The sequence below is a fragment of the Macaca mulatta genome, chromosome 6 (genome assembly GCF_049350105.2).
Source record: "Macaca mulatta isolate MMU2019108-1 chromosome 6, T2T-MMU8v2.0, whole genome shotgun sequence".
NCBI classification, from domain to species: Eukaryota; Metazoa; Chordata; class Mammalia; order Primates; family Cercopithecidae; genus Macaca; species Macaca mulatta.
In genome coordinates, this window is record NC_133411.1 from 159,036,439 (window position 1) to 159,058,710 (window position 22,272).

Consider the following 22,272-nt stretch of genomic DNA (forward strand, 5'->3'; position numbering starts at 1 on the left):
CTTACCCACCAGCCTGAAAAGTGCCTCCACTTCTGACCTCCCACAGCCCTCTGGCCTGGTCCTCTCAGCTTCTGATCACATTGCACATGGTCTTTGTGTGGTCGGGCAGGTGGTGGAGGCCATGGGCTCTAGGGACAGAAGCCCCTGGGGCCTAGTGCCAAACATATCCCCCAGCCCCTTGGGGGGTTTCTTAACCTTGCTGAGCCTCAGCTTCCTGATGGGTAAGATACTGACTAGTATACTTCCTGCCTCCAGCTTCTTGTGAGGGTAAAATAAGATGAGTCAATGTTTCATGTAATGATTGGGACATGCTTTGGAGTGAGTCCCCCACTCAGGGTTAAAAACCAGACTCTGTCTTTGACCAGCTGTAGACAAGGGCAACTGTCCCAACCTCTCAGAACCTCAGTTTACAATTCTGTAAAATGGGCTAATGCTAGCTGCATACAATGGTTGCTGAGGGCGTTAAATGAGATGACGCAGGTAACATGCTACAGAAAAATACCCCTCAAATCACTATCATATACTGAGCAGGCAGTGACAGGGAGCATACTACCTGTGCAACATGCACTAAATGGCAGCTTCGACTAATAGGACAGTAACATGAAATAATGAAGAGGATGGCAACAGGCTCTTGCCTTCACTAGACCATGTGCTACTTAGGGCAGGGCTCAGACCTGGCCCAGGGGACACCACCCTTGTATGTCCATTTCCTCTGTCCCGTGCTGGGTGCCAGGACACCCCCGGGCTGAGAGAATCCCAGGTCTAGGCTGCCCCGGAATGCCGTTCCTCTCCTCATAGCCTCTCCTCACTCTATAATCCATGCCCTTGCTTTCATGCCTTTTTGTTTTGTTTTTTGAGCTGGGATCTGGCTGTATCACCCAGGCTGGTCCCTAACTCCTGGCCTCAAGCGATCCCCCTACCTCAACCTCCCAAGTAGCTGGGATTACAGGTGTGCCCTTGCTTTCATGGCTATTTGATTAGCACCTGTCTCTCGCACTAGACGGTAAACACTATGAAGGCAGAGCTTCAGAGGCCACCCAGCAACTGGCTCATGTTGGCATACAGTAGGCACCCACTAAAGAGCTGTTAGCTGACTGACTGACAGGAGGAGGAAGGGTGAATCCATGCAGCCTGGGGGTACTGTCCAAATCTGGCTCACTCAGACACCTGGCAGCCCCACTCCGCTCCGGCTCACCTGCTTATACTTGTACAATAGCAGCAGGAGCAGCAGCAGCAGCAAGGCCATGACGGACATGCAGGCGACCACCACCGGTGTGAAGAGGAACTCATCCGGGGGATGCGTGCGGGCTCCTGGAAGGCATGAAGCAAAGCAGTGAGCAGGCAGGGGCGCCTCCGAGCCCCCTCCCTGATGAGGTCAGGCCTGCACACTGCTTGTCACACAGTGGGTGCTCAATAAATACTTGTTGACTGAATGAAGCATCCCCCACTGGAAGCCTCTGGGGCCTCTCCTGCAGACCCTCCCCAAGAGAGGAAGAGGACAGCCTCTCCAGCTCTGCTCACGTCCACCCCAAACCCTGTCCGGAGTCACAGCCTCCTGTTGCTGGGAGTAGGGAGGCTCTGGGGTCATGCAGTCTCACCCTCTGCCAGTGTAAGAAACCTCTCCGCAGGAGCCTGGCCTGGTGCCCAGCCATGGCTTGCATGCACACCCTCAGTGATGGGAGACGATGAGCGCGCTACACCTCCAGGAAGCTCGGTCAGAAAGGCCTTCTGGAGGTCACACTGCAACCTTCCTCTCCTGCATTTCCCCTGCAGCTTCCCCGCATGCCCTTTGGAATCACACAGCCCTTCTGAGGGTCTAGCAAGCCAGGCTTGTGGTCCCAGGCTCTCCTCTTCCCTGGATCTATAATCCTAGTTCTTGTGATGTTTTGGAGGACATAATTTCCACTTCCTTACTCAGATCAATAACTTAGGTCTGCAGTCAAATTTCACCTGTGCCACTTAGGAGGTGTGTGACATTGAGCCTAGGGAAAATTGTATTTATTTCCTAGGTTTGTAGGAGTTAATCGAGATAATCCCTGTAAAGAGCTTAACACAGTGCCTGGCGCAGCAGAAGCCTTCAACAAAATGTTGGCTTTATTATAATATACAACCTCCAGCAGTGAGACCCAGAGTGGCCACAGGCACCTGCATGCAGTTGGACCCCGGTAGCAGTTGTCCAAGGTCAGCAGCTGGGGACACGAGTGACCACCTCTGAGCCAGGCAGAGGCCAGAGTCTGGCACACAGTGGGTACCAGAGCCTGGCTGTCAAAAGCCTGAGGATGCTGTGAGCCTCTGAGAATCACAGAACTAGCTGGTGAGGAGCCTTTGTGTAAAGCAGAGAGGGGCAGCCTGTGTTGTGCACAGGGCCGGGCATCATTCCCCGGAGCAGCCTCTTGCACAGCAACCTCAAATGGATAGACTGTGTCTGGAGCAAGAGGGGAGAGTTGGAGAAGTCCGTCGTGAGCTGGCCCTGAGCTGGAGATGAACTGTTTCCTTGCTCATTGCCTGCCTCCCTCATCAGACTCTAAGCTCTGGGGAGGCACTGCTTCCTTGCATAGGGCACGTCCCTGGCACATGGCGCATAATGCCTGCACATCCTTGTGAATTAATGCATGAGTTAGAGTGCAGGGATAAGAGTGGGGGCCAGTTTCTTCAGGCTGCTTTCTCTCCGCTTTCGCAGAGACTGCTCCATCCTACTGCTTCAGGAGACCTGCCGGGCATGAGGGGCTTGGATTGGCCCAGAGAGGTAGATCTTGGTATTGCTAGGATCTGCTCCAAAGGTGGATCTGACCCCAGCTCCCTCGGCAGGGTGGGTTGGGGGTGGGGTGGGCAGTTTCCAGGACCGACTCCCGTCTCCACCTAAAGGAGCCGGGGTGGGGTAGGGGGTGCAAAGGCTCCCGCTCACCTGCAGAGATGGGTATGAAGGCCCAGGAGCCACTCCCCACGCTGTTGTGGGCCCTGCACTCATAGGTTTGGTTGTGCTCTAAGGTCTCAGCGGTCAGCAGGCTCTGCACGGTCACCTTCTGGAAGGGCTCCTGGCTCAGGACCTCAGGGTGTGGGTCGACCCAGACCTGCAGCACTTGGGCCTCATCGCACCTGGGAAAAGCAGATTGTGGCTCAGAGCTTCAGGGTTCCCAGTGCCAGCATGTCCCTCCCACTCACAGGGTGCCCAGCCCCTGAGCCCAGGTGAGGGAGGTAAGTGGAGCCCACTTACCTATCAGTGTGGCCAGCGCACTGCAGCCATGTCACGTTGGGCTGGGGGTACCCAGAGGCAGCACACAAAAGGGTGCCGGAGCCATTGATGGAGGTCCATATGACACTTACCTCTGGGGGGTCTGAGGAAGAGACGAGGAGGCCCCAAGTCACATTCTCCCCGCCACCTCCCAACCTCCCAGTCAGTACCTCCTTCCCTGTGCCCTGCCCCCATCAACCCCATCCCTCCAGGCAGTCCCAGGGACTCCACCCCAGGCGGCGCTCTGCCCCAGCACTCACATCGAAGGGTGAGCTCAAACGTCAGAGCCCTCCAGCCTCCTGGGTTTCTGGCCAGGAAGGAGTAGCGGCCAGCCTCAGAGGGCTTCAGGCGGGGCAGAGAGAGGGTGAAGGTGTGCCTGCGGGAGAGAATCAGGTGGTCCTGGTGAGCCCCAGCCTAGTATGGCCCCTACAGGATTGCAGTCAGATAACAGCCTTAAAGGGGTTTATTTTAGTTTTGGTAAAATATCCAGGGTCCAATGGCCTTGGGTAAGCGAGGTACTCAGGCAGGGTGCCATTGAGACATGCAAAAACCATCAATCCTATTTCCTCAGTTGGTTTTCTTATCTGAAAGTGGTTTTTTCCTGAGGTTTAATAGCGGTGATGTCTTCATGACGCTGGGAGGCATGTCACAGGTCCCCTACGTTGACCACTGTCACTGAACTAAGCTTTCATGAAAGCTGCAATCCCTGCTAAAAATCCCTGAAGTGCCAACCTTGCCAAGAGAGACTGAGAAAAAGAAAAAGAGGCAGGATGTAGGGCCCTGGGTTCTAAGCCATGTTGCTGCAGAGACTGGGGTTCAAGTCCTGGTGCTGCCGTTTCTTGGCTGTGTGACCTTAGACAAGTACTTAATCTCTCTGCTCCCTCATTTCCTTTGCTGTGAGTGATATCGATGGTAATTAATTAATAGGCTTGGCCTGAAGATTAAAGGGATATGTATTTAGGGTGCTTGACACAGAATTTGACTCTTTGTGGGCATTCAATTTAATGGTACCCTTTATTACAGAAAAGGCTCGGGAGCGAAAACTGACAACAAAAATCATCCTTGGCTGATTCTGGGAAATTTTTTGTTTTATTCTTTATCTCTATTTTACAATTTGTCCACAATGAACATGTGTTGTTTAGGTAATAAATACGTTTTTTAAAAAGTCCCCCAGTTCACTGTCAAAATAAATAAAATTTTAAAAATTATAGCAAATGGCCAGTTCTTGCTTGGGAAATGTCTGCAGCTACTACTGGACTAAAATCCATGGTATTCAGAGAGCAGTCTCATCCAGCCAGACCCTGGGCATATAGAAGCCCTCTGTCCAGGTCAGTTCTTGAGATACCTCTACCCCTTTAACTAAAAAGAATTGGACTTTTTTGGATGATTGAAAGTCACCATTATGAACACACCCACCACATGAACTAAAATTCTGTGGCTGTTTGGAGTCCGGGCTTGTCTGCCCTTATGCTGAAACGGCCCAGACTACTGTGTTTTAGGGGATCTCGTGTTCCTTTCCTCAATGCCTCTGTGGCTTATGGACCCATTAAACCCATCCATGGACCAGCCCCCTCCAAAGGGCGTACAGATTCCAAATTCAGAACTTCTGCTTTAAATGAGAGGAAGACAGAGACCTGGCCAGAAAGGACCAGAAGGGAACTGAGAGGAGGAAGGTGAGGACAAGAAAACATCCTTGTTGCTTCTGACAATTGGCAAGCAAGATTCTGGGAATCAGTGAGGTTTGTGCTTCCGGAGCTAGAACCAGAATCCCAAAGAGTTGTGGAGTTAGTCTAAGGGATCCACGCAGGGATGGCAAACAGATCTCTCAAGAGCCAACTATGCTGGAAATACTGCCTGGGGCCTGTGTTGAGGAGGACTCTGAGGCCACATCTACACTCTGCAGAAGAGAGTTGCAGAAAAATGAATGAGAATGCGTGTGGCATGCACACCACACATTCACTACCCTTAATCAGGCTGTACTGTCTCATTCTGAAAGGGCAGGGTATGAATGATTATTTTAGGCCAGGCACGATGGCTCACACCTGTAATCCCAGCACCTTGGGAGGCCGAGGCGGGCTGATCACCTGAGGTCAGGAGTTGGAGACCAGCCTGGCCAACATGGTGAAACCCTGTCTCTACTAAAAATACAAAAATTAGCCGGGTATGGTGGTGGGCATCTGTAATCCCAGCTACTTGGGAGGCTGAGGCAGGAGAATCACTTGAACCCAGGAGGCTGAGGTTGCAGTGAGCCGAGATCATGTCATTGCACTCCAGCCTGGGCAACAAGAGCGAAACTCCGTCTAAAAAAAAAAAAAAGAAAGAAAGAAAGGAAAGAAAGGAAAAGAAAAGAAAGAACTATTTTAATACCTGAGTTAATACCTGGTATACCTGATATGAATGTTCCTCTTAGGGACAAAGCTTTCTTATTTAGAACCTACCTGCTTAAGCCACTTTGGATGAGAAAGTAAGACCCCAAGACCACAGTTCATAAGCAGACAGGAAAAAGATTTCTAAAATGTGTGTGTGAAATACACAGGATTGTGGGAGTGGAGAGATGCAAGAAGAGGGGGTGTTGAGTTATTATAGATTGCACTTCATGGGAAGAGTTTTGAGCTTACGGAGAAGAGCAGCCAATGAGAAATTCTCGGGGCTAGGTTAATACACTCCTTTAAAGAACATCTCATGTATCTGTGATTATGTGATGTTAATTCCCTCTTCCCCTCCCTCCAAGCCTGTGTATGTGGCAGATAACTTGGGCAGTCATTATCAAGAGGGTGTCTGTGAGTGGGGCTGTTTTCTGCATTTAGATTGGCCCCAAGAGAGGAAAATGAATGAGACTGAGGGTTCTTGAGGGGCCATGAGAATGCACACTCCCAAGAAATGGTAGAACCCTTGGGTGGGGCGTTGACTATCCCAAGGATGTGGGATGGAGAGGTAAGTCAATTTCATCCGGATCTCAAACACAGATAACCAATATTGGGATTCCATGAAATCAGGGAAAGTGAAGCCCAGAAAGGGACAGGGACTTGCTCAAGGTCATACAGCAAGGTTGGGACATGAGCCAAGTGTCCTGATTCTTGCTGAAGCATCCCCCATCTGGCTATAGGGCTGTGTAGATGGGAACTGGTAAGTGGTACCTGTATGTGTCCTTGGTGGTAGCATTAGCAAGCTTAGGCTCAGGCTGGTGGTCAGAAAAGGGTCCCAGGTAGGTCCAGTTAAAACCTTGCAGGCCTGGGTAGGCCTCCACCATGACTTTGAGGTTGAGCCCCTCCCCCACGGTCACCTCCTGGATGAGGTTCTGCTCAGAGCTCAAGTCCAAGTAGGCACTCTCTGGAAAGCAGAACACACAAGCATCTGGCATTAGTGGGAAGATGTCCTGGTTTATTTGTCCATTTTGTAATCCACCCATTGATCCAGTCCCTGAGCAGCTATGTCACAGGTATACAGTCCTCACCACCACCCAAGACAGGTCCTCTGACACCCCTCTTCTCACCACCCCCTTCAGAATCTCTGGATCAAAACTTTTCTCACTGAGGCCCTAGGAGAACCTGGGCAAATTCCTATCCCCATTTGTGCCTCCATCTCCTTATTTGTGTAATGAAGAGATTGAATATAATCTGTGATTTTCCAAGTTTTTGAAAAATTTTTGGCAGCAAGAAAAAATACACATGTGTGCATGCACACACACACACACAATTTCACATGTCCTCATCTATTTCTCTTTCTTCTGGTCATAAGTCAGTCAATGCAGCTTCCAAATATAGCTCTGGAGTAGGTGTGTAACCCAGGCCAGCCAGTGAGGGTACTCTGTCCCCTCTGGCCCAGTGATTGGTTTGGGTTACCATGAGTCCATAACACTCAATTCCATGATTTTTGTTAAGACTCTGGGAAAAGAGAAGCCCTTATTTTACTGGTATTGCTAGGTCAGATACTACAAGGCAGACAGTCAGAGTCCTACAAGGGGAAAGCCTTCTGGGGGCTAGGCCCAAAAGGTAAAAGCAGAGCTGAGAGTTGGGGAGCCATAGATTCTTTCCAGCATCAGCTGAACACCTGGATCTAAGTGTTCCTGAAGCTGATATCCATGAGCTTTTTAGCTATAAGGGAAAAAAAATCCTTTTAATTAGGCCAGTTTGAGTTGATTTCTGTTACTTGTATCTGAAAGAGTCCTGACTAGTTTCTCTTTTTTTTTTTTGAGACAGAGTCTCACTCTGTTGTCCAGGCTGGAGTGCAGTGGCACAGTCTCAGCTTACTGCAACCTCTGCCTCCCAGGTTAAAGCAATTCTCCTGCCTCAGCCTCCTGAGTAGCTGGGACTACAGGTTCCTGCCACCATGCCCAGCTACTAACTAGTTTCTCCTAATGAAATTTTGCACAGCTTGTAATCCAGTTGCTCTTGTTGAATCTCAGGCAAAGGAATTGTGGCAAGAACCCCAATTCACTCAGCCTCTCCGTGCCTGTCATGGTAGCCCCTGACATGCCTTCTTAAAACCTCAGGGCTCTGCCACAAGCCCTAGACTAGATGATTTCTAAGAGCTCCTCTCCTTACTCTATTCTGTCTAAAAATCTGAAATTCACCCTTCTACACTGACATATGTCTACTCAAAAGCCCCCTATGGCGTCCCGTTGCCTCCATTATTCAGCTTGGCATTCAAAGCTCTCCTCAATCAAATCAGGTCTCACTGTGCTCATCCAGCCCCTTTCCCTCTTCCTTCCTACACACACACACACACACACACACACACACACACACAAACACACACTCAACGCTCCACCCATCTGGGTCTCCTAACATCCCTGAACACACCACAGTCATTCCAACCTTGGAGGTTTTGCTCAAGCCATTTCCTCCACCAGGAATTCCATCCTCCTCCTTTTCATTACAGAGGCCCCTTTATCCTTTAAGACTCACCCCCATGAGGGAGTCTCTACTCAGTGCTCCAGGACGCAGGAACCTCTCACTCCACTGGCCTTTTGCTGCCCTTCCAGACTACACACTCATTAGGCACCACATCTGCACTGTTTCATGAGTCTGGTTCTCCCTCCAGGTAGCTTTCTTCTCTCTCCAACTAGTCTGTGAGCTTTTGGGGGCAAGGCTTTTCTCTTCTTCTCTGTCTCTCTCAGCAATCCATCTATTATTCATCCATCCATTCGTCCATTCATCCATCCAAACACCAACACTTCCTGCTACCTTCACCATTGCCACTCTAGTCCACCCACCATCAGCTCCAGCCTGGACCACTGCGGTAGCCGCCTCCTTCATCTCCCTGCTTCCATCCTTGTTTCCCTACAGACAGTACTCAACGCCCAAGAAAGCTCTGTTAATTCTTGTTACATCCAACCCCACCATGTTACTCATCTGCTCAAACCCTCCCACAGCTCCCCATCTCTCTCAGGAGAAAAAGCCCAAGATTTTACAGTGGCCTCCAAGGCCCTGTGGGATCTGCCACCTCCCCACTTTAACTCTCTGACCTCATCTGAGACCACGTTTTTTCTCGCTCTCTGCCCACAGCCACACTGGCCCACTTGTCCCCTGAACACGGCAAGCACAATCCTGCCACAGGATGGAACTCCCTTCTCCAAAATGGCCACATGGCTTGCTCCTTCACCAAGTTAAGTCTTTGCTCAAATATCAGCTTTCCAGTGAGATCTTCCTTGGTGACCACCCAATCTGAAGCTGCAAATGCTATATCATTTGTTTTTTAATAATTTACTTGGCTCATTGCCTACCCATTCCCAGCTAGAGCACCCACTTCATGAGGTCAGGGGTTGTTGTATCTGTTTCATTTTTTTTTTTTTTTGCAGCTGTATCCTCGATGTCTAGAACAGTGTTTGGCCCAAAGTGTGAATGAACATAAACACTTATTGAGTGACGACTGTATGCCTGTACTAGAAAGCAGACAGGATTAGAAGCCATAACTGAAGGACAATTCTTGTGCTTTTGCTCTTCTTCCCCTTTACCCTGCCAAAGCCCCCAGTGCATAATGGGGTCCACAACAGAGCTCACAATCTACTGCAAGTCATGCATGTATTCTAGGGTAGCAATGCTCATGATTCTCATGCTCCTCGCCATCTCTGTCTCCCATAACATTCAACACATGAGGCACAGCCAGACCTAAAGGCCTCAGAGCCTGCTCCCACTCTGATGAGCTCCTGCCTTGCTTCAGGGTCCGAGCCCAGTGACTGCCACTGCCTGCACCCAATCACCATAGCCAGAGACCTGGAGGTCATCCTTAGCTCCTTTCTCTTCCTCATCCCTACATCTTAGACTCTTCCACACACCACTGGCCATCTTCAGCCTATTCTCCAGCCTCCAGGCTCACACCCAACCCACATGGTACCAGACTGAGCCTTCTCAGATACTATCTTCTAGTGCATACTTGGACAGCATTTCCTGTGTCAGACCCTGTTCTAAGTACTATCTATCTATCTATCTATCTATCCATCCATCCATCCATCCATCCATCCATCCATCCATCCATCCTAATCTAATCTAATCTAATCTATCTTCTATCTATGAAGGCAGTTACTGTTAATATCTTCATTTTACAGGTAGGAAAACTGGGACACAGTGGGGTTAGCAACCTGCTAGTCGTTGGCAGACTCAGGTTGGAACACTGCCCTGGAGTGTGTACTCCTGACCACCACACAGTGCCTCCTCTGTGCAATCTGACCCCATCACTCTCCTCTTTACAATGAGCACCCAACAGGTTAAGATGCAGTTACTCTCTCACTTTAAGACACCTTTACCTCTGGCTTCTGCTGCCTCCTCTGCTCCCCTGTGGCCACTCCTCACACCACTCTACATCCGACCTGTTGTCAAGTTCTTTCAGTGTTCCAAATGATCTATGCTCTCTTTGCCTTTGAGTCTTGCATATGTTCCTCCCTCTGCCAGAAGCGCTGTTCCCCTTCCTTTCCCACCCTTCTGCCCAGCTAACCCACCTTTCATTCTTCCCAGTTTAGAGGCCACCTTCTCCAAGCCTGGGTTGGAGGACTCCTCAGTGTTCCCAGGACACCCTGTGCTTCCCCCATAATCACTGGGTGATCATTGTCTTTTCATGTGTCCATAAAGGAATGAGTGAAAAAATGAACAACTGCAGTCCAGTAGGGAGCTACTGGACCCCAATCCCCAAACAAAACAAAAAATGGCGCTAAGGTGTACCCAGTGCAGCCATACAATGTAAGAGCTCCAAGGTGGGAGAGAGGTCCCAGGACAGGGTAAGGGAGAGCTCCTGGAGAGTGGCTCCTTAGCCAGGCCTTGGATAAACGAACTCTGGCAGAGATATCCTCAGCAGGTCTCCTTCCCTGACATCAGCTTCCTCCTCAAAACCCTTCTGCTCCCACTCCTGCAGGATCCCTACTGACCGTCCACCACCACCCTGATGCTTACCTACGACCCGGAAGAACATGGAGGTGGAGTGCTTGCCCTGCACGTTGCTGGCCACGCAGGAGTAGTTGCCGGCATGTTGGAAGTCGACTTGACCGAGGCTGAGGGTCAGGACTTTTTGGTAACGGTTATCGTGAAAGTCAGATCGCTGAGGGATTGCGAGCTGCAGCCAGAAGGAATGGAGATGTTATACCAAGGTAGTTTAGGGATTAGAGAGATCTGGGTTCCAATCCTCAGCCTTTAATTACTATCTGCCTGTCCTCTGAGCCTGTTTCTTCACTTGTAAGATGGGGCTCCCTGCCCCCAAGACTGTAGTGAAGAGTAAATGAGATATGCATGCAAGTGGCTTAGGGCTGTGCCTGGAACACGGCAGGCACAGTGGGAAGGGAGGGGGCTCTTAGGGGCAGCCCAGCGTGATTCCCTCCTGGAATCCTCCCTCCCCCGCTCCCTGTCTCCCAAAGTCTTTCTGAAATAGCTGTTATATTCCTGGGCCTCAAAGGTGGCCTAGGAAACCCTTGCTAAATAGAAGTGAGCTCACCTCTGGGTTTTGTCTAAAGGCTGGGGCAAAGGCCATGTGTCAAGGGGACAGAGAACTACCTCCCCCGCCCACCCCCACAAAGTTCAGCAGCATAAGCATGATTCCTGGTTCTACGTCAGCTACTGACTGGGAGTGAGATCTTGGGCAAGTCTGTGCCCCTCCTGGAGTCTGAACTGTGCCTTCAGCTGAGACAGCCGGTTTGGAGTGGGGGGCCCATGACTCCAGCATGTAAAACCTGGTGTGCTGGGAGGGTGGCCTTCCTTGTGACTTCACCTTGTGATCCGCAGGGACTGACCTTGGTGGTGTTGTGTTGGAGGAAGACATCAAAGTCAACGTCAATGTTGCTGGCTGAGCACACGATCTGGGCAGCCTCCCCTCGAATCCGCACCAGCTCTTCAGGCACCAGTGTCAAGGCTGGGGGCCCTGGGATGACTGAGACCGGGGGAGAGATCCCTGAACACCCAGGTTCCCTGAATGTGATATAGCTGTTGCTCTCCTCCCTGCCATGGGCCAGGCCACACTGGCCAGGCTTCCCCCGCCACTGCCCCATCCCAAATCCTGGGAGGCAGCCTTGCTGCTTCTACTCCCCCGACTGCAAGTCCTGTCTTATAGAGGCCTTGGAAAGTCTACTTTCTCCATCACCTCTACCCCTTCCCAGTCCCGTCACCATTCTCCACTCTGGACTTCTGCACCAGTCTCCTCAGAGGCCTCCCTGCCTCCCTCCGAGCCCCCTGCACCTGGACTCTTCACCAAAGTGACCTCTTACAAATATAAATGGGACCATGCCTCTCTCCTCTGTAAACATTAGGGGCTTCCCGTTACTCTCAGAAAAGAAGTCAAAGTCCTTTCCATACCCCAACCTGTTTCTGATCGCCCTGACAACCCCACCCCTTGTTCACTGCACTGCAGCCCCCTGCACCTCTTTCCTACCACAGGGCCTTTGCACTCACCTTTCCCTCCTAGAATGCCTTTCCTCCCACTCTTCAAAATGGGAGGCTGTTCTCATCCTTTAGATCTTTAGCTCAAAAATTCCTCAGCGAGGCCTCTGTGACCAGCTGATATGAATTAGCCTCCCTGGCACCTCCACGCCCTCCACTCCCCAGCTTGGTTTCTTGCTCATCACGTTTGTATTTACTTTCTATTAAATAGTTAGACTGTAGTCGAATGTCAAATCCATGACAGGAATATTCCAGCAGCCGGCAAGATGCCTGATGCACAGTAAGCCTTAAATTCATATTTATGCCCATTGCTGCTGTTGAAAGATAATCTAATCCAGATTCCTAAGGCCCAGGGACATGAAAGGACTCCAAGGTCCCTGAGGGGGATCAAGGTAGAGCTAGGGCCCAGGACCCTTGGCTCTTGGCCAACCCAGGGCTCTGCGGGATGAAGTGCCAGGAAAGAGCCCTAACGGCCTCCTCTGCCCACATGGCTGGGGTCCTTTGACCTCCTGGGCAGGTTTAATGGCCTCAGGTCCCAGGGGCATTGGGCTAGCTAGTTCACTCTGACCCTGGCCCTCGTTACAGGGACTGATTGCTGTCTCAAGCCCAGGTCCTCAGCCTGGGGCCCTGCTTGCTCTCACCAGTCCTCCCAGAAACCAGAATCCCGCCTGCCATCCCAGCAGGGTGAGACTCCACCTCCACTGTTACCTGGCCACTGCAAGAGCCGTCACACGTGCCCACCATCTCCTCCCTGCCTCTTGGCTCAGCATCCCTCCCCTTTACGTGCCCAGCACCTGGCCTTAGGCAGGCCCCGAGTGGGAAATCCATGTCTGAGGCTGAGCTTCAGTCCTCTTTCCATACCTAGAACATTCAGAGCCTGTTCCCACCTCACCACTTGGTACTCACTGTCCCCCTGCTGAAGCAGATCTCTGCACAGCCACCTCCTTCATGTCATTCAGATTCCAGCTCTAATAGTGTTTTCTTCTCAGTGAGGCTTCCCCACCTGACACACTCTTATTCAGCTACCCTGTTGAATGTTTTTTTGTGTGGCATGTGTAATGACCTGAGATGACCTTGCCCACTGAGTTATTTGCTCACATGTGGTTTGTCTCCCTGCCCCAACACCTTGTCAGTCCTGCCCCATGGATGATCGTGGAACCACTGAGGGGAAGAAGTGAAAGGAGGAGGACATCCCGCTACCCCCCATCACGCCCAGTCCCCAGCCACCACCCGTGTGGCTGCCGGCTCTCTGTCCCCGCTCTCCAGGCCTGGTTGCTGGTCCCCTTGTGCCCCACACACCTTTCTGCACTTTCAGCCGGATGCTGATGGACATCACCTTCCTGCTACCCATCAGGGCACTGCATTGATAGTCCTGGCCCTGAATGAATTTGGCCCTGTGGATGGTGAAGCCGTGCCAGGGCGAGAAGGAGTAGTTGGTGTGGCGCAGGAGGGGCCGACCACGCAGACGCACCAGCGAGACGCCTGCCTCCAGCACCGGGTCTGTGAGCAGGCAGGGCAGCAGTGCATCCTGGTCCTCAAACACCACCACCTCCTTTGCTAGCACGTTCCAGGGCCGGGCAGGATCTAGGGTAGAGAAGGGCACAGGGTTATAACTGCCCTTCCTCCACTGGGCCAAGGAGTACTTGGACATAGGTGACAGGGAAGTTCAGAGAGGCTGGTCATTCATCTGAGCTCACACCATGCCAGGATAACTCAGTGGACACTTCAGCATAGGGGCTCTAGAGTCGGACGCACCTGGGCTCCACTCTAGTCCCACTATGTGAGGCTGCGTGACCTTGGACAATCTCCCTGCACTTCTAGAAAATGCATCATCGTAGACCCGCCTTGCAGGGTCATTGGGAGGACTGCATCACATTAGAAGCTCTTCCAGGTCTTTGCTCATAGCCAGCACTCAGTAAATGCAGAGCTGAATTGTTACGATTGTTAATTTTAGGGCCCACTGTAGTGGGACCTGCTGGGCCAGGCCTTTTGGGAGGAGGCTCAGACTCCTCACCTTTGACGTAGAGGTGGATGGCGGCGCTGCCTCCCAGGGGGTCTCCAGGCTCAGTGCAGCGATAGGTCCTTGTGTTTTGGAAGGTAGCGTTGGTGGTGGTGAGGACGCTGCTGGGGCCATCAGAGTACAGGGTCCAGTGAGGTGATATGGGGCCATCCCATTCCACACTGCCATTGCCCACACATCGCAGGGTCACCGTTTCTCCCGGCTTCACGACCAACTCAGGGCCACTGGGCTCTATCACTGGGATTCCCTGACCTGGTGGGAGGGACAGCAGACAGAAGTGAGGTCTAGGATGCACCCCTTGGGCCGACCTGACTCTGAGATGGGTGGTAGCCTGGCAGGGATGGTGCTGTGCCATCAAGGAACCACCTTGAATTAGCCCCTGCCCCCTGGTCATAACCCTCAACCTACTCAGGGTTAGACTGATGCCTCTGATGTCCAGGAGGTCCCTTCTCTGAGAAAGGGGGCTTGCAGCTTGCTCAGCCTCTCATTCAGGCCTCTTTCTCCCTGGGGTCCTCAGCCTCCTGCCTCAGTCTACCCTGCTGTGATGACATCTTTCTTCTCCCCAGGAATGAACTCTTTTAACCCTGTGTACAAAGTGGATGTATTTCCACCACCGAATGAAGAAAGAAATGAATGGAATGTTCACAGCCAAGTCCTCTGACTTAATTCACATAGGAAAGAAAAAAAAGAGACGTAGGATCTTAGCCCAGCAGAGTTAGAGAGGTCCCAGGAATCTCCTGGTGTGCCCACTCCCACTGATGGACATCTGGTCTGCAGCACATTGGGATGGCAGTTTCCGTGCCTCAGTTTCCCCACCTATAAAACAGGGATAATCATCATACCCACTCATCGCTATGTTAGGCATTTTAAATGCATGGGAAGCCTTTAGAACATCACCTGTCACCAAATAAATGGTTCAGTAAGAGTTAGTCACTATGTTGTTTATTCCTAGTCTACACCCAGCAGCGCACCCCTGCACCCCCACACATCTGTGTTTACCGGGAAGCCAATCTCTTTTAAGGAAAATTTTCTTGAAGGAGAAAAGAGAACTTGAAACCCCTATCAGGCTGTCTGGGAAGAAGGCCCGTTGCCTCTGCAGCGTCAGCATTTTTCCAGGGCCTAAAATAGGGGCAAAGGAGGGAAGTGAGAGCTGATTCAAGCCTCCAAGGGGCTGCCAGGCGCCCCCCAGCCTGTATGGGCGGAAACACATTGTTGGCGTCAGGCTCAGCCCCCGGTTTCCGCTCAGCCTGTGGCCCTTCTACAGGGATGTTCTCACTTCTGCTTCCCCAGCCTCCTAGCCACTGCCCTCTCTCCAGGCAGGGAGAGGGAGTGCCACTTGCGGGGCAGCTGTGAGGCCGGGCTCTGATGCTGATCCACTGGCTGACCCTGGCCATCCAACTCCTCAGCTCTGGCCCTTCCTATTCCCAGTGATGGGGGCACAACGACAGGCCAGCCCCAAGGGCTTTGGGTGAATTCACGGTTTCTCGGTCGTTCTCTGCAAACCCCCTTGAAATGGGAATTCCCCCTGCCCCACCATAGAGCCCAGAATTGGAAAGGTTTTCTCTCTCAAGTCCTTTTGGGATGGCTTAATTCATGTTTTGATTTTGTATTCATCAGAATGTACATCCCCTCTTCCCAAGACTCTATCTACACAAGGGACTGAGTGAATTGTGAACACAGCCAAGGCTGCCACCTGGGGTTGTAGCCTCCTATGCAGCGCAACCACCAGGAAGAGGGACAAATGTCATTTCTAGCAGCCTTTTAACAAATCTCAACAGAGCTGGGGCTACCCTATCACTGCGGCGGCAGTCTCGGGCCCCCAGGCGGGGGTTTTATAGCAGGAAACAGCTTGGAGTGTGGGCTCACACCAACTTGGGTTTGGAACTTGGTTCTTCCCTTACCAGCTGGGTTAGTTGCTTAACCTCTTTGAGCCTCAGGCTATTCTTCTGTCTGATGGGAATAATCCCAGCTCCCACCCCAAAAACTTCAGGGGGGTTGAGTGAGATGATATATAGAACTGCTCCTGCCTGGGTACCTGCTTTAATTGCTACATTTCTAATGTCCCTTCTGGGCCAACTCTGATTACTCAAGATTTTAACCTTGGATTCTGTGATTCCATTTGTTCCTTTTTTACACCTGCCTCATGCCTCACAGGGGGCTTTTCCCATCCCTTCCCCCAGCCTGTCTCTCTAGACCCTGCCTCGGCCTCCAGGAAATGTGGCCAGGGAACGATGTCTGTCCTATTTTGTCCTATCCTATTGTCCCAGATATTCACGCAGGATAAGGCTGATACCCGCAATTTCCACAGCCAACTTCCCCTGCTGGCTTGGCTAGCAGGGAAGGAAGCCAGCTTGGTCCCCATCCTCCTCGGGGTGGGGGCATGGGCTATGAACATTAACTGAGGTCCCTTTCTGTGCCTGTCCATTCTTCCCCTCCTCATCTCCACTCCCCAATTCTCCCCATGCCCTACACCTCTCCACTAGCTCCCACTTGCCTGGAAGCCCCTCCATCGTCACTTCCAGAATGTGCGCCAATCTCTACTCTTCTCTCCCAACACACACACACACACTGCACACCAAGGCTGGCTACAGCCCCTTCTCAGCCCAGGATCTCATCGCAGTGATGAAGAGCGAGCCCCCCTCTCTCTCTAGAGTCCTCCAGTACCATCCCCAGTCTCCTCCCAGTGGCTTCTAATCTACTCACCATTGGTCTACTGGGCTGAAAACTTAGGTTTCCAGCCTCCCCATCTCTTCTTTCTCTTGGGACTGGACCCTGGACAACCATCTGGCCCCCTTCCCACACACCATGCCCCTGGGAAGGGAAAATAAAAACTCCGGACCCTAATTCACTCTGCCAAAAGGAAAAACTCAAGCTGAAAACTGAGTCATGCAAGAAGCTGCCTTGCCTTTTATTCCTAAGCTGATAGCGACAGATGAAAGGTAAAATATCCCACAGGCAGCTCCTCTATGCTCACTTTCCCTATGTAAAGAGCCAATTTACTGAACCGAGGTAATTGACTGTTCCCCTACCTGCTACTTTTCTTTTGCAACATGTGGATTACCACAATGTCCCCTTTTTCCCTCCAGCCCACTTTCCCCTTTAAATGTTAAAGCCTTCGAATTCATCCAGAATGGCACAGACCACATAATATTTTTGTGACTCCATGTTTTGTTTTTCTTGCCAGCATGTCCTTAACCTTGGCAAAATAAACTTCTACATTGATTGAGGCCAGGCACGGTGGCTCATACCTGTAATCCCAGCACTTTGGGAGGCCAAGGCAGGGGAATCGCTTGAGTTCAGGAGTTAGAGACCAGCATGGCCCACATAGTAAAACCCTGTCTCTACCAAAAATAAAAAAATTAGCCAGGCATGGTGGCAGGCACCAGTAATCACAGCTACTTGGGAATGGCAGAATCGCTTGAACCTGGGAGGCAGAGGTTGCAGTGAGCCAAGACTATGCCACTGCACTCCAGCCTGGGCGACAGAGCAAGACTCCGTCTCAAACAAAAAAAAAAAAAAAGGAGATGGAGTCTTGCTCTATTGCCCAGCCTGGAGTGCAGTGGCATGATCTTGGCTCACTGCAACCTCTGCCTCCCGGGTTCAAGTGATTCTCCTGCCTCAGCCTCCTGAGTAGCTGGAACTACAGGCGCCTGCCACCACGCTCAGCTAAGTTTTGCATTTTTTAGTAGAGAAGGGGTTTCACCATATTGGTGAGGCTGGTCTCAAACTCCTGACCTGGTGATTTGCCCAACTCGGCCTCCCAGAGTGCTGAGATTACAGGTGTGAGCCACCATGCCTGGTGGCAAGACTCCATCTCAATTAAAAAAATAATAATAAAAAACAAATTGAGACCTGGCTCAGATACTTTTTAGTTTTTGCCCCACAGGTAGGTTCTGGGTGTAAGGATAGGACAAGGCAGTGAAATCAAACCTGTGGGACTCTCTGAGACAATGGGGGTGGTGGATACACTGTGTATGCATTTGTCAGACCTCATTGAACTTAAGAGCCTGTGCTTTCTACTGCATGTAAGTTACACTGCAAAATAAGTCCAGGCCAGGCGCTGTGGCTCATGCCAGTAATCCCAACACTTTGGGAGGCCAAGGCAGGTGGATCACCTGAGGTTAGGGGTTTGAGACCAGCTTGGCCAACATGGTGAAACCCCATCTCTACTAAAAATACAAAAATTAGCCAGGCATGATGGTGTGCCCCTGTAATCCCAGCTCAGGAGGCTGAGGCAGGAGAATCACTTGAACCCAGGAGGTAGAGGTTGCAGTGAGCTGAGATTGTGCCACTGTACTCCAGCCTGGTGACAGAGAGAGACTCTGTCTCAGGATAAAAAAAAAAAAAAACAACAAAGCCAGACACTCAAGCTCAGTGGGATTGCCTGGGCCAGAAAAGGATGGTCAGTGGGCCATCTCCTCACCGGGGACCAGAAGTGCCACAGCCCCAGGGTCCTCCTTTGAAGAGGCCAGGGTGAGGCTGTCTTTTCTCCCCTTCCATCCCCATCCTCCCCCAAGGTCCCTTCGAATAAGCAGGCAATAGAATAGAAATGTGTTTGTTGGGCCAACAAGCCGAGCACAGCAGCCCCTCACCTCTTGTCATGTTCCCTCCCAGATGGAAATTCTGCAGAACTGCTGCTGCCTGGGGACCTCCTGAGACTTGGCAGCCTGTGTCTGGGAGGGCTCTGGCCCAGGAGACCCGCGCTGGCCTCTTCCCAATCCCTCCTCTAGCCCTATACCCCTTTCACCCCAAATTCCCCTCTCCTGAGCCCTGGGCCAGAGAGGTCAGCCTCATCTCTCCCTCTGACCCCTTACACAAGCCACCCAAGGAAGAACCACCACCCCTATCAGGCCCTTCCAGGCCAGGTGTTGCATAGAATCATCAAATCACAGGCTGGCAGAGCTGCCAGAGCCATCAGGGGCTCTCCAGGTCCTCCCAACTCAGCGTAGGTCTGGACCAGCAGTGCCGGCATCTCACCTCTCCCAGGAGTGTGTTGGATATGCAGAATCTCAGGTTGCACCTGAGACCGACCGAGTCTGAATCTGCATTGTAACAAGATCCTCAGGTAACTTGTATGCACAGGAAAGTATGAAAAGCACTGCTCTGGTCTAGTCTATCACTGTCCCCCTGCCCCCCAACACCTGCAATTGAATAGAAGTGGACACTGAAGCCTCAAGAGTATCAGAGGCTTGTTCAGGACACACAGTGAGTGGATGGCGGAGCTGGGACGTATCCACAGCACCAGGTGGACCAGCTCCACCACACCCACCTCTTTTCACCCCACTACCTCTCCAAAGCAGATACCCACAAACCTGCAGTCCAGTGATGGGGAGACTAAAACACAGCCTGGGGACACCCAGTGAGGGGCAAGGGCTAAATCCTTTCACAGGGGTCTTCTCTGTCACACCCCATCAAAGTCCCCCGCCCCCCATTCTGCTCTTACCATGCCAAGCTGTGACCACCAGCAGGAGCAGCAGAACTCCCGGGCCCATGGCCTCAGTGGGGAAGCGGCAGGCAGGTGCAGGGCTGTAAGGCGCCCAGGGCACAGAGCTTCCAGGTACTAGCTCCGCAGGGATCGGGACACCGGACACACGTTCCTCTCCTCTGCACTGGCTGTTTGTCTTGTTTTCCTCTTCCTCCTCCTTGGGCTGATCCTCCTCTTCCCCTTTTAGCTGGGCAAGGCAACCACAGAGTTTGGAAATCTTGGGTCTTTAAGAAGAAAACAAAGCCTTGACCCCAAGAGGGAGGGGTCGCAGTAGGGCAGAGCCAGCCTGAGCCCAGGGGGACCTAAGTTGGGGCCCTTCTAAAGCCACCTGCAAGGGGTCCTGGGAGAAGAGACATATCCAAGAGCAGCCAGACAGTTAGTCCACAAATGAGGGTCTTCAGAGTGATCAGGCGGCTCTGGCAGAGCCCAAAGAGAAGTCAGGTTGTGTGATATTCTGACATGTACATTTTTTCTTTACCCCCATTTCCTGGCTTACAACTCCTAAAATCCTTGGAATCTCCAAAGTAATACATATCTTTGAAAAATTTATTATTTTAGAGACGGAGTTTCACTCTGTTGCCCAGGCTGGAGCTCTGTGGCTCCATCATAGCTCACTGCAGGCTCAAACTCCTGGGCTCAAGCCTTCGAGCTGTGAGATCTGACGATACCTCTAGGTAAATACAGTGATTGAATTGAATTGGAGGGCACTAGATTCGTGTCTGCTGCAGAATCTGAACAATTGGTTGATTGCTTGGTCTATGGGGAAACATGCCCATCCCCTACATCTGGTGTCAGAAGTATTTTGTGTTGTGAGACAATAGGAGAAATAGAGTTTGTTTTCCTCCTATATACAGGTTGGTCTGGGAGAGCCTGATAATACTGGCAATAAACTTCCTTTTACGGGACACTTACTAGCCAATCCCTTTACATTCACTGTCTCCTTTAGTACTGCAAAACTTTATGTAGGTAAGTACTATTGTCATTCTCATTTCACAGATGGAAAAACTAAAGCTCAGAGAGATCAAACGCCTTAAGCTTGACCACGGTCAAACAGCTACCAAATGGTGGAGACAGGATTTGGATCCCAGCAGTCTGCTTATAAAACTATCTTTCATGGTTTACTTACATTGTTTATTTATTTATTTATTTATTTATTTTACAAAGAATCTAATGTTTCTGCATAATTCTTAAAATATATAGCATTCCTTTCCTCCCCCTTTTCCCGGAGGCAATTGCTTTTACCTCTTTTAGTTGATTCGCTTAGTATTTTACTTCTTATCTCTAAAGAACATGGTCATTTCTTCTTTTTTTCTTTTTTTTTGGAGACAGGGTTTGGTTCTGTCACCCAGTCTGGAGTGTAGTGGTGTGATCTCGGCTCACTGCAACCTCCACCTCCCAGGCTCAAGCCATGCTCCTACCTCAGCCTCCTGAGTAGCTGGGACTACAGGGGCATGTGCCACCATGCCTGGCAAATTTCTATATTTTTGGTAGAGATGGGGTTTCACCATGTTGTCCAGGCTGATCTCAAACCCCTGAGCTCAAGTGATTCACATACCTTGGCCTCCCAAAGTACTGAGATTATAGGCATGAACCACTGTACCCAGCCTAAAGTTACTTCTTGAAATTGAAAAATCTTGATATAACATTGATCCAGGAAAATGATCATTCCCACGTACTCGGGTGTTTGTGTGGTGTGTATGCGTGTGTTTGTATGAATATTTATGGTGTATATATGCACTTTCTTTTTCAGAAGAGTGTTTTGAACTTTTAGCAATCATGAATATCAAAGCTGACTCAAGAAGAAAATGAAAATCCAAATAAACCTATAAGAAGAAAAGAGATTTAATCAGTAACCAAAAACCTCCCAACAAAGCAAAGCCCAGGACCAGATGGCTTTACTGGTGAATTCTCCCAAACATTTAAAGAAGAATTAATACCAATCCTTTTCAACTCATTCTACGAAGCCAGCATTTTCCTGATACCAAAGCTAGACCAAAACATTGCCAGAAAAGATAACTACAGACCAATATAAATGCATGAATACAGATGCAAAAAATTTTTAAAAAGTACTAGCAAATCAAATTTTTTTTCTTTTTTGAGACAGGGTCTGACTGTTGCCCAGGCTGGAGTGCAGTGGAGCAATCTCAGCTCACTGCAACCTCTGCCTCCCACGTTCAAGTTATTCTCATGTCTCAGCCTCCTGAGTAGCTGGGATTACAGGCATGCACCACCACCATGCCCAGATAATTTTTGAATTTTTAGTAGAGATGGGGTTTCACCATGCTGGCCAGGCTGGTCTCCAACTCCTGACCTCAAGCAGTCTGCCCACCTTGGTCTCCCAAAGTTTTGGGAATACAGGCATGAGCCACTGCACCCAGCCACTAGCAAACCAAATCTAACAGCATATTAAAATGATTATACACCATGATGAAGTGGGATTTGTCCAAGAAATACAATGGTGGTTTAACACATGAAAATCAGTGTAATACATCACATTAATAGAATGAAAAAATCCTCCTATGATCATGTCACTTGATGTAACTGTAAAACCCAACATGTTTTCATTAAAAACAAAACAAAACAAAACCCACCCAACAAACTAGCAATAAAAGGGAACAGCCTCAATATGATTAAGGGCACATGTGAAAAAGCACAACAAGCTCAATGGTAAAAGATT

General features: G+C 50.6%; 1 protein-coding gene across 1 annotated transcript in view; it reads right to left on the reverse strand.

Moving 5' to 3' along the window:
- CSF1R (colony stimulating factor 1 receptor) overlaps positions 1-19,729 on the reverse strand; it is a 34,271-nt gene extending 14,542 nt beyond the window's left edge. The window contains exons 1-10 of the mRNA XM_001107711.5: positions 19,554-19,729; positions 14,105-14,362; positions 13,390-13,674; positions 11,448-11,584; positions 10,618-10,777; positions 6,370-6,562; positions 3,493-3,608; positions 3,215-3,335; positions 2,906-3,096; positions 1,196-1,311 (exon numbers count right to left, since the gene is read on the reverse strand). Of these exons, the coding sequence (XP_001107711.5) occupies positions 1,196-1,311; positions 2,906-3,096; positions 3,215-3,335; positions 3,493-3,608; positions 6,370-6,562; positions 10,618-10,777; positions 11,448-11,584; positions 13,390-13,674; positions 14,105-14,362; positions 19,554-19,602 (1,626 nt within the window). The 5' untranslated portion in view covers positions 19,603-19,729. The remainder of the gene's footprint in view (positions 1-1,195; positions 1,312-2,905; positions 3,097-3,214; positions 3,336-3,492; positions 3,609-6,369; positions 6,563-10,617; positions 10,778-11,447; positions 11,585-13,389; positions 13,675-14,104; positions 14,363-19,553) is intronic.
- Between the last annotated feature and the right edge of the window lie 2,543 nt (positions 19,730-22,272).